The 13,168-nt window shown below is 37.4% G+C and overlaps 1 protein-coding gene across 4 annotated transcripts in view; it reads right to left on the bottom strand.

Annotated features, from left to right (window-relative positions):
- The window catches only part of NSL1 (NSL1 component of MIS12 kinetochore complex), a 58,759-nt gene that overhangs the window by 12,082 nt on the left and 33,509 nt on the right, over nt 1–13,168 (bottom strand). Inside the window, exon 5 of one of the 4 annotated variants that reach the window (XM_007109759.4) lies at nt 7,623–7,741. The exons of the other annotated variants lie outside the window; for them this stretch is intronic. Within the exon in view, the coding sequence (XP_007109821.2) occupies nt 7,719–7,741 (23 nt within the window). The 3' untranslated portion in view covers nt 7,623–7,718. Of the gene's footprint in view, nt 1–7,622; nt 7,742–13,168 lie in introns of those variants that run through there. 4 annotated transcript variants of the gene reach the window in all.

The raw sequence follows: 13,168 nt of genomic DNA, 5'->3' as shown, positions 1-13,168 counted from the left end.
AAATAGAACTACCATATGACCCAGCAATCCCACTACTGGGCATATACCCTGAGAAAACCATAATTCAAAAAGAGTCATGTACCACAATGTTCACTGCAGCTCTATTTACAATAGCCAGGACATGGCAGCAACCTAAGTGTCCATCAACAGATGAATGGATAAAGAAGATGTGGCACATATATACAGTTGAATATTACTCAGCCATAAAAAGATACGAAATTGAGTTATTTGTAGTGAGGTGGATGGACGTAGTAGAGTCTGTCATAGAGTGAAGTAAGTCAGAAAGAAAAACAAATACCATATGCTAACACATGTATATGGAATAAAAAAAAAAAGGTCATATAGAACCTAGGGGCAAGATGGGAATAAAGACGCAGTCCTACTAGAGAAATGGACTTGAGGATATGGGGAGGGGGAAGGGTAAGCTGGGACAAAGTGAGAGAGTGGCATGGACATATATACACTACCAAATGTAATATAGACAGCTAGTGGGAAGCAGCCGCATAGCACAGGGAGATCAGCTCGGTGCTTTGTGGCCACCTAGAGGGATGGGATAGGGAGGGTGGGAGGGAGGGTGACGCAAGAGGGAAGAGATATGCAAACATATGTATATGTATAACTGATTCACTTTGTTGTAAAGGAGAAACTAACACACTATTGTAAAACAGTTAAAGATGTTAAAAAAATAAAATAAAATAAAGCAATGAGTCTAACTGCTAAAATGTAAAAAAATGTAATAAATAGGATATTTTCCGGATGTTTACAGATTTTTTGGACACTTTGACTGAATTTATTGTACACATGAAAATATAATGGGCACATTATCTGAAAATGTAACAACCTATTTAAAAATAAGTTTATCTTATGTTTCCCAACTATGCACTCTATCTAGATCCAGGTGGCAGTTACATGTCTTAATGTGTACGTGTTTTAACCAATTCATCAAGCTGTGCACTGTATATTATAGCTCAGTATATACAAATATACACACTATAATGAACAGAATCTTTTTTTAAAATTTACTCTAGAAAGTTCTTACTTTTAGGTATAGAGTAAGGAAATCGTTTTCTTCTTCATTGCTATTGCATGAATCTATCATCCAAGGGATTCTTATCTTTTTTTATAAATACATGCTACTTAAAAAAATGTTTCTTCTATAAACCCACAATGATGGACAGTAGCTGGTTTCCATCTGTTGCACAAGCAAAGACAACGTAAAAAGCACCAAGAAGTTTGGGTTTGTGTGTAAAATGGAGTTAGGTCCTACGCTTGGATAACTATGAACAGGTTTTCACACATGAATGTTTGGTGGAACATTCTAAAGTTGTGCTGCACTTATAAGACATTTACTATTCCTGGCCCCTGACTACAAAATGCCAGCTTGTACCCTCCCATTACTGTGGTAACAGAAAACTTCCCCCCACTTTTTCAAAGGGCCGCTAGGGGGCAGTACTGCCTCCAGTGAGAACCATGGTGTTCTTTTTCACCTTTCAGAATTTCCCTGGGAACAAGAACCTCATTCTCTTAATCTTGGATGGTCTAGTGCTGAACATAGTGCCTGACATGTAGAGTAGGTGCTTAATAAGTATGACAGACCAAGGCTATGATAAAGTATGCTATGGAGGCACAAAGGGAGGTGAGGTCAATCTAACAGGGGAATTGAAAGGAGAGTTAAAAACTTCATAGATGTTGTAAGAGAGTTGTCTAGCCTAAGAGGATTTGGATGGCTGGGGGTGAGTGGGAATAGGAGGTGGGTGGTAGAGGATGTGCTATACCAAAACAAGGGAATAAATCAAGAAAGAAGAAAACACAGGAACCAGGAAACATGATCCAAAACAGAGAAGAAGTAAAGGAAATTCCCAGGATGATGAGGAAAGGAACAGACAGGATGAAAGCTTTGCAGCAGGCCTAGAGAGCAAACAGTCCAGATTAGACTAGGAAGACAAAAGGCCCCCAGAGGAATACCTCCAAGAAAAAAAGGAAAGGGTTTTAAAACTGGATTTGATGGATAACCATTTGATGGAAGTGTTTACTATACTGAGAGGAATTTTACAGTTCTATTGAAGTGTTTGGGAAAGAATTAGTGAAAGACACAACAGCAAACGAAGCAAAGAGAAAAATAAAGCATTCTGAAGGGGGATGGGAAGATGTTCAAGAAAGAAAATATACTCATAGTATGATTACCTGACTCATCTGAAGAACATTTAACATAACAATATCAATGCTAAATACGAGTGATTATTTCTGGCAAAAATGAGAGATTACAAGTAAAGCTGATGTGTGTAGATTATTCTCTTGAGAAACCTGGCTATGAAAAGGAGGAGAGTTCAGGGAAAAGACACACAACGGCATGAAAGCTTTCCCTACTTGATCCTAAGACAGCCCATTTCTGTAGTATTATGGGCTGTCATACATTGCCAATCAATCTTATGTAATAACTTTAGCAACTCTGTGAGGCAAGCAGGTTTCATCAGCCTCCTTTTATAGATAGGGAAGAAGAAGCTGTTGAGGGCTGAGAAATGTATCTGAACTGAATGAATAACTGAATAAACACTGAACAGAATTAGAACCCACAGCACATGCTCTTCTGTATTCTATACATAACTTTCCAAAATATCACTTTGCCAGGAATTATACTATACTCAGAAGAATGATCAAAAATTAGCTCCAATATAATGAAAATCTCTTGAAATAAAAATAAATTATGCCTGATAAAGAATTAAAAGTAGAATAAGTCTAGAGTTAAATTTGTTTCAACTATTAAATTACAGTACCATTTTCTTTCTTTTTAGTTAAGGGAATTAAATTCCTTTCTTTGAAAACTAAGGATCACCAATAATTTTAGAAATAAAACCAAACACACAAAGATTTTTTTTCTTTGGCCGCACCGTGTGGCATGTGGGATCTTCATTTCCCACCCAGAGATCGAACCCACTGCCCCCGCATTGGAAGCGCAGAGTCTTAACCACTGGACTGCCAGGGAAGTCCCAAAACACACAAAGATTTAAAAAACCCACAAAGGCGGGGGGGCACACAATTAAATATCACTAAACATGAAATGTCTGTAAATGTATCAAAAAAGCATTTATCAACATTAACATCTGCTTAGAAAATTTCAAAATATATAAACTTTTCAATCCCTCACTTAAGATTCCTTTTAATGAATTGTTCACTTTTTGTAACTAGTAAGAGCATACAGATACTCCTGATATACACCCATTTGACTTAATAATGTCTCACATGCAGACAGCTGGTCCCTGCCATGCAAGAGATGGGGGATGGGCTTCCTCCAGAAGCGTTCCCAATGGCTCTCTCCATAGCCTCGATGGGAATATCTTCATGGCACCACTGTTCATCCTCTCACCATAAACAAAGGTGTTTAGGAATCCAAACTCTTCCCTCCTATTTAAACATCATGTATTAGAACTAATGTGCAACTGAAATGTGATTCTAATGTTTTTCATCATAAATGTGCAGTATTGATATTTCAGCTACACTGTAGGTTACATAGATCTGTAAAGGGTAGCCTAGAAACTTATTCATTTATAATACCATTTGTAAATTTTTTTTCAGGGGGGAAATACAATTCAAATTCCAAAGCTCAGATTAAATATGAATGTCTGAAATGTAAGTGGGTGACTACCTGTAAATATTCTGGCAGTGGCTTAAGCAAGTCATTATTAGGAAAGAAGAGGAACTGCCTCTAAGTCCTCTGCTTGTAGGGTCAGCAAAAGAACTGGAACTATCATAAAGTCCACTACAGAGAAACTTAAAATAGCTCCTTGTCATCACTACATGTTTAGAGAAGGCCAGGAAATAATTAAAAGGGAGTCTCATTGATAAACTTCAAATAACTTTTAAAAAATGATGATGATATGGAAGCAATGATTAGTTTTACTAATAGGATCACAAAAGGTTATAAGTGACAAATGAAAACTCATCCTATTAGTAGATAGTTAATTAAAAGATTGCTGCAAAGATATTAAAAACAGTTTGCTCTTAAAAATGTGGAAGTTATGCACCCTTGAGTACACTGCCTTCCCTAGTCACTTGCTTTCTAAAACACAGGGAAATGAAAAAGTGGAAATGAAAGATTGAGTAATCAACCTTGTTTTGCTTTCAGGTCATTGCACTGACTAAACTAGGAAACATGAAATTCCAAAAGCCTGCACAAATTCAGAAATTCAGCAAAAAAGCATTAACTGAATGCTTCCTTTCTACTTCCACTGTATTTTATGAACATGTATGAGCAAGCATGCATAACAGAGGATGTCTGGCTTGTACTAGTTTCTAAAGGGGTAACCAAAGGCATGAATAAGAACCATGAATTAAAAAGTAGCATCCCTGGTGAAAATGAAACCAAAAACTAAGCAGTGATTTATGACTTTCTGGAAGATAACACTTTGCTACAATTTAAACACATCTGTTTAACACACCTGCTAGGTAGCAGGTATGTAATCCTCTGCAACCACTCCCACATACACCTCACCAGCTCCTTCAATATTGAAGAGTTGCATCTGTCTTGAGGTACCACATACTTTCAAACACCTAGCTTGTGTTACCTGGTCTCAGCCAAGTCTCTAACCTTATCCTGTAATGCTCTTTCCCTCTTTCCCTCTATTTCTTCCACCACAGCTTCAGTGGTCTCTTGTTCTATACTCAAACCTCATTCTTAACTTAGGAAACTTGTTCTAGCTCTTCTCTCTAACTGAAAAGTTCTTCCTCTTGATTGTCACAAGGTAAATTCCTTCTTGCTGCTTCCTCAGAAAAGTGTTTCCCGTCACCTAAACACACCACCCTAGCACTGATTTTACGTATTTATTTTTCTATTTGTTGATACTTTTCTTCTCCCACTAGAACATAAGCTCCACAGAGCAAGGACCCTGTCTGTGTTGTTCACCATTACATCCTCCACAGTGAGAACAGTTCTGGCATATAGTAGACATTCAATAAATATGCTGAATGGATGGGTGAATAATAATCAGGCAGTAAGTATTTACTGAGCATGATACTATATCATGCTAACACAAAGTAAAAAGCTCATGAAGCAAACACAATAGTATAATAGTGTTTAATGCAAACACAAAGTAAAAAGCTCATGAAGCTTTCAGTTTTGTGAGAAACCATAAAGAAACACACAAATACATATCGTAACAAATGATATTAAGGAAATAAACAAGGGTTATGATAGAGAACTGGAGAGAGGCTATTTTAGTTAGGGTAGTTAGGGAAGATCCTCTGAGGAGGTAGCTTAAATGCGAAAGAAAAATTGAGAAGATGTCAACCTTAGAAGCCCTGGGGAAAATAAACTCACGCACTTATGGTTAATTAATCTACGACAAAGGAGGCAAGAATGTACAATGGATAAGACAGTCTCTTCAACAAGTGGTGCTGGGAAAACTGGACAGCTACATGTAAAAGAATGAAATTAGAACATTCTCTAGCACCACACACAATTTTTATAAATACATGCTACTTAAAAAAATGTTTCTTCTATAAACCCACAATGATGGACAGTAGCTGGTTTCCATCTGTTGCACAAGCAAAGACAACGTAAAAAGCACCAAGAAGTTTGGGTTTGTGTGTAAAATGGAGTTAGGTCCTACGCTTGGATAACTATGAACAGGTTTTCACACATGAATGTTTGGTGGAACATTCTAAAGTTGTGCTGCACTTATAAGACATTTACTATTCCTGGCCCCTGACTACAAAATGCCAGCTTGTACCCTCCCATTACTGTGGTAACAGAAAACTTCCCCCCACTTTTTCAAAGGGCCGCTAGGGGGCAGTACTGCCTCCAGTGAGAACCATGGTGTTCTTTTTCACCTTTCAGAATTTCCCTGGGAACAAGAACCTCATTCTCTTAATCTTGGATGGTCTAGTGCTGAACATAGTGCCTGACATGTAGAGTAGGTGCTTAATAAGTATGACAGACCAAGGCTATGATAAAGTATGCTATGGAGGCACAAAGGGAGGTGAGGTCAATCTAACAGGGGAATTGAAAGGAGAGTTAAAAACTTCATAGATGTTGTAAGAGAGCTGTCTAGCCTAAGAGGATTTGGATGGCTGGGGGTGAGTGGGAATAGGAGGTGGGTGGTAGAGGATGTGCTATACCAAAACAAGGGAATAAATCAAGAAAGAAGAAAACACAGGAACCAGGAAACATGATCCAAAACAGAGAAGAAGTAAAGGAAATTCCCAGGATGATGAGGAAAGGAACAGACAGGATGAAAGCTTTGCAGCAGGCCTAGAGAGCAAACAGTCCAGATTAGACTAGGAAGACAAAAGGCCCCCAGAGGAATACCTCCAAGAAAAAAAGGAAAGGGTTTTAAAACTGGATTTGATGGATAACCATTTGATGGAAGTGTTTACTATACTGAGAGGAATTTTACAGTTCTATTGAAGTGTTTGGGAAAGAATTAGTGAAAGACACAACAGCAAACGAAGCAAAGAGAAAAATAAAGCATTCTGAAGGGGGATGGGAAGATGTTCAAGAAAGAAAATATACTCATAGTATGATTACCTGACTCATTTGAAGAACATTTAACATAACAATATCAATGCTAAATATGAGTGATTATTTCTGGCAAAAATGAGAGATTACAAGTAAAGCTGATGTGTGTAGATTATTCTCTTGAGAAACCTGGCTATGAAAAGGAGGAGAGTTCAGGGAAAAGACACACAACGGCATGAAAGCTTTCCCTACTTGATCCTAAGACAGCCCATTTCTGTAGTATTATGGGCTGTCATACATTGCCAATCAATCTTATGTAATAACTTTAGCAACTCTGTGAGGCAAGCAGGTTTCATCAGCCTCCTTTTATAGATAGGGAAGAAGAAGCTGTTGAGGGCTGAGAAATGTATCTGAACTGAATGAATAACTGAATAAACACTGAACAGAATTAGAACCCACAGCACATGCTCTTCTGTATTCTATACATAACTTTCCAAAATATCACTTTGCCAGGAATTATACTATACTCAGAAGAATGATCAAAAATTAGCTCCAATATAATGAAAATCTCTTGAAATAAAAATAAATTATGCCTGATAAAGAATTAAAAGTAGAATAAGTCTAGAGTTAAATTTGTTTCAACTATTAAATTACAGTACCATTTTCTTTCTTTTTAGTTAAGGGAATTAAATTCCTTTCTTTGAAAACTAAGGATCACCAATAATTTTAGAAATAAAACCAAACACACAAAGATTTTTTTTCTTTGGCCGCACCGTGTGGCATGTGGGATCTTCATTTCCCACCCAGAGATCGAACCCACTGCCCCCGCATTGGAAGCGCAGAGTCTTAACCACTGGACTGCCAGGGAAGTCCCAAAACACACAAAGATTTAAAAAACCCACAAAGGCGGGGGGGCACACAATTAAATATCACTAAACATGAAATGTCTGTAAATGTATCAAAAAAGCATTTATCAACATTAACATCTGCTTAGGAAATTTCAAAATATATAAACTTTTCAATCCCTCACTTAAGGTTCCTTTTAATGAATTGTTCACTTTTTGTAACTAGTAAGAGCATACAGATACTCCTGATATACACCCATTTGACTTAATAATGTCTCACATGCAGACAGCTGGTCCCTGCCATGCAAGAGATGGGGGATGGGCTTCCTCCAGAAGCGTTCCCAATGGCTCTCTCCATAGCCTCGATGGGAATATCTTCATGGCACCACTGTTCATCCTCTCACCATAAACAAAGGTGTTTAGGAATCCAAACTCTTCCCTCCTATTTAAACATCATGTATTAGAACTAATGTGCAACTGAAATGTGATTCTAATGTTTTTCATCATAAATGTGCAGTATTGATATTTCAGCTACACTGTAGGTTACATAGATCTTTAAAGGGTAGCCTAGAAACTTATTCATTTATAATACCATTTGTAAATTTTTTTTCAGGGGGGAAATACAATTCAAATTCCAAAGCTCAGATTAAATATGAATGTCTGAAATGTAAGTGGGTGACTACCTGTAAATATTCTGGCAGTGGCTTAAGCAAGTCATTATTAGGAAAGAAGAGGAACTGCCTCTAAGTCCTCTGCTTGTAGGGTCAGCAAAAGAACTGGAACTATCATAAAGTCCACTACAGAGAAACTTAAAATAGCTCCTTGTCATCACTACATGTTTAGAGAAGGCCAGGAAATAATTAAAAGGGAGTCTCATTGATAAACTTCAAATAACTTTTAAAAAATGATGATGATATGGAAGCAATGATTAGTTTTACTAATAGGATCACAAAAGGTTATAAGTGACAAATGAAAACTCATCCTATTAGTAGATAGTTAATTAAAAGATTGCTGCAAAGATATTAAAAACAGTTTGCTCTTAAAAATGTGGAAGTTATGCACCCTTGAGTACACTGCCTTCCCTAGTCACTTGCTTTCTAAAACACAGGGAAATGAAAAAGTGGAAATGAAAGATTGAGTAATCAACCTTGTTTTGCTTTCAGGTCATTGCACTGACTAAACTAGGAAACATGAAATTCCAAAAGCCTGCACAAATTCAGAAATTCAGCAAAAAAGCATTAACTGAATGCTTCCTTTCTACTTCCACTGTATTTTATGAACATGTATGAGCAAGCATGCATAACAGAGGATGTCTGGCTTGTACTAGTTTCTAAAGGGGTAACCAAAGGCATGAATAAGAACCATGAATTAAAAAGTAGCATCCCTGGTGAAAATGAAACCAAAAACTAAGCAGTGATTTATGACTTTCTGGAAGATAACACTTTGCTACAATTTAAACACATCTGTTTAACACACCTGCTAGGTAGCAGGTATGTAATCCTCTGCAACCACTCCCACATACACCTCACCAGCTCCTTCAATATTGAAGAGTTGCATCTGTCTTGAGGTACCACATACTTTCAAACACCTAGCTTGTGTTACCTGGTCTCAGCCAAGTCTCTAACCTTATCCTGTAATGCTCTTTCCCTCTTTCCCTCTATTTCTTCCACCACAGCTTCAGTGGTCTCTTGTTCTATACTCAAACCTCATTCTTAACTTAGGAAACTTGTTCTAGCTCTTCTCTCTAACTGAAAAGTTCTTCCTCTTGATTGTCACAAGGTAAATTCCTTCTTGCTGCTTCCTCAGAAAAGTGTTTCCCGTCACCTAAACACACCACCCTAGCACTGATTTTACGTATTTATTTTTCTATTTGTTGATACTTTTCTTCTCCCACTAGAACATAAGCTCCACAGAGCAAGGACCCTGTCTGTGTTGTTCACCATTACATCCTCCACAGTGAGAACAGTTCTGGCATATAGTAGACATTCAATAAATATGCTGAATGGATGGGTGAATAATAATCAGGCAGTAAGTATTTACTGAGCATGATACTATATCATGCTAACACAAAGTAAAAAGCTCATGAAGCAAACACAATAGTATAATAGTGTTTAATGCAAACACAAAGTAAAAAGCTCATGAAGCTTTCAGTTTTGTGAGAAACCATAAAGAAACACACAAATACATATCGTAACAAATGATATTAAGGAAATAAACAAGGGTTATGATAGAGAACTGGAGAGAGGCTATTTTAGTTAGGGTAGTTAGGGAAGATCCTCTGAGGAGGTAGCTTAAATGCGAAAGAAAAATTGAGAAGATGTCAACCTTAGAAGCCCTGGGGAAAATAAACTCACGCACTTATGGTTAATTAATCTACGACAAAGGAGGCAAGAATGTACAATGGATAAGACAGTCTCTTCAACAAGTGGTGCTGGGAAAACTGGACAGCTACATGTAAAAGAATGAAATTAGAACATTCTCTAGCACCACACACAAAAGCAAACTCAAAATGGATTAAAGACCTAAATGTAAGACTGGATACTATAAAATTCCTAAAGGAAAACATAGGCAGAACACTCTTTAACAAAAATCACAGCAATGATTTTTTTGGATTTGTCTCCTAGAGTAATGGAAATAAAAACAAAAATAAACAAATGGGACCTAATTAAACGTAAAAGGTTTTGCACATCAAAGGAAACCATCAACAAAACAAAAATACAGCCTATGGAACGGGAGGAAATACTTGCAAACTGTGTGACCGACAGGGGATTAATTTCCAAAAATACACAAACACCACATATGTCTCAATATCAAAAACAAACAAAAAAACACCCAATCAAAAAATGAGTCCAGGGACTTCCCTGGTGGCACAGCAGTTAAGAATCTGCCTGCCAATGCAGGGGACACGAGTTCAAGCCCTGGTCCAGGAAGATCCCATATGCTGCAGAGCAACTAAGCCCGTGCGCCACACTACTGAGCCTGCGCTCTAGAGCCCATGAGCCACAACTACTGAAGCCCGCTTGCCTAGAGCCCGTGGTCCGCAACATGAGAAGCCACTGCAATGAGAAGCCCGCGCAACGCAACAATGAGTAGCCCCCGCTCGCCGCAACTAGAGAGAGCCAGCGAGCAGCAATGAAGACCCAATGCACCCAAAATAAATAAATGTATTAAAAAAAAAAAACAGCAGAATACCTAAACAGACATTTCTCCAAAGATAACGTACAGATGGCCAACAGGCACATGAAAAGATGCTCAACATCACTAATTATTTAAGAAATGCAAATCAAAACAATAATGAGGTATCACCTCACACCAGTCAGAATGGCCATCATCAGAAAGTCTACAAATAATAAATGCTGGAGAGGGTGTGGAGAAAAGGGAACCCTCCTACACTGCTGGTGGGAATGTAAATTGGTGAAGCCACTATGGAGAACAGTATGGAGATTCCTTAAACAACTAAAAATAGAGCTACCAGCAATTCCACTCCTGGGCATTTATTTGGAGAAAACTATAATTTGAAAAGACACATGCATCCCAGTGTTCATAGCAGCACTATTTATAATAGCCAAGACATGAAAACAACCTAAGTGTCTACTGACAGATGAATGGATAAAGAAGCTGTGGTATATACACACAATGGAATACTACTCAACCATAAAAAGAATGAAATAATGCCATTTGCAGCAACATGGATGGACCTAGAGATTATCATGCTAAGTGAAGTCAGAGAAAGACAAATATCATATGATATTGCTTATATGTGGAATCTAAAAATAATGATACAAATGAATTTATTTACAAAACAGAAATAGACTCACAGACATAGAAAACGAACTTATGGTTACCAAAGGGGAAAGGATAGGAGGAATAAATCAGGAGTTTGGGATTAAAATATACACACTACTATATATAAAATACATAACCAACAAGGACCTACTGTATAGCACAGGGAACTCTACTCATTATCTTATAGTAACCTACAATGGAAAAGAACCGAAAAAAGAATATATTATATATATATATATATACCACTTTGCTATACACCTGAAACTAACCCAACATTGTAAATCAACTATATTACAATAACAATTAAAAAAAAAAAAGAAGCATTGGGAAGAAGCATATGTGAAAGTGAGGCACTTTCAAAGAACTGAAAGATGGGGTCTAGGGCTACAGCAAAAAGTGCCTGAAATGAATTTAGAGGGGCCAGGTCATGTAAAGGAATGCTGAGAAGTTTGAAGTCTATTATATGTATATATATATATATATATATATATATATATTTTTTTTTTTTTTTGCATTACATGGGCCTCTCACTGTTGTGGCCTCTCCCATTGCAGAGCACAGGCTCCGGACACGCAGGCTCAGCAGCCATGGCTCACGGGCCCAGCTGCTCCACGGCATGTGGGATTTTCCCAGACCGGGGCACAAACCCATGTCCCCTGCATCAGCAGGCAGACTCTCAACCACTGTGCCACCAGGGAAGCCCTATTATATATTTTTTTAAATTGGAAGATTTTAGAATTTTAAGCAAAGGAATTAAAGTTGATTTGTGTTTTTAAGAGTATACTAGATTTTTATTCAAGTTGGTCTTGGAAGTTCATAAACTCCCCACCTTTGTCCAAAACACCATTGGATAAATATAGAAAATTTTAAAAAACAAATCCCAAAGCATATATAAAGTAAACATTTCTTTGAACCAGAAAAAAGCAGACGAGAAAAAGCTGTAAGTCAGGCTAAAGCTGCAGATCCACTGGTAGGCAGATGGTAGGTAGGCAATAAGTAACCAGGAATTTGCTTCCCACAAGATAAAAGGGGATCAAAGTGCTCCAGAGGGGCAGGAAATGGGGAGAGTCAGCCTCATAATCAAACCAAGGGCTGAAATGGAGTTTTCCTACCTTGAAAAGGAGGCTGGAAAAAAAAAACCTGACATTAACCACTGTGAGGAGCTGCAGCATACTTAAAGCTACACTAGAAGTTGATGGGAAACAGAAAATACCTCAAAGCCCGGGCCTAGATTAAGCTACCTGCTGACTTAGTGACTAGATCCACTATCTCCAATATTGCAGTGGAACAGGGGCCCCACAGTGTCAATTTAAGATATGGTTCTAGCCTGGGACTGTTCAGGGGCCAGACAAAAGGAAACCACAAAACTACTAGACAGGAAGAGGGGAAAGCAGCAATAAGAAAATAAGCACATGAAAAACTTAGTCAAGAAGCACTTGCTAAGCAAAATTCTTAAATACATGAAGAAATTACAACCATGAAAGACGGCCACTATAACCAATGTCAAGGAGAGGAACTTGCTGCAGATGGAATAAAAATAGAGCAATCTGAAAATGATTTTTAAAGGTTTAGGATCCTCCAATAGCTAAAGGAAATCATAACAGACATTACAGAAAAAAAATACGCCATGAAATAAAAACAAGAATACTACAAAAATAGAAAAAATGATAAAGAAGCAAAGTTGAATGATTAAGTTAAAGATTTTCTAGAAGATGGGAGTCCTCAGATTGAAAGTACACACAGAGATCTGAGTGGAAGATGAGAAGAAAAAGGAAGCAAGCAAAACAAAACATCCACCCTACCCAAAACCAAAAAAATACGTGTAGGACCTATTTAAATAAAATTGTGTGTATATGTACAAAAACATAAAGAAACTACCAATAAGCAGCACAGAGCTGAACTATATGTTACACAGTTGAGTGAAAAAAATCATGGAATATAATATATTGTATAATACTTATATATAAAAAAAAAAAGTGTCTACTGACAGATGAATGGATAAAGAAGCTGTGGTATATACACACAATGGAATACTACTCAACCATAAAAAGAATGAAATAATGCCATTTGCAGCAACATGGAT

The sequence above is a fragment of the Physeter macrocephalus genome, chromosome 4 (assembly GCF_002837175.3).
Source record: "Physeter macrocephalus isolate SW-GA chromosome 4, ASM283717v5, whole genome shotgun sequence".
NCBI lineage: Eukaryota > Metazoa > Chordata > Mammalia > Artiodactyla > Physeteridae > Physeter > Physeter macrocephalus.
This window is presented reverse-complemented; position numbering and strand designations above follow the sequence as displayed.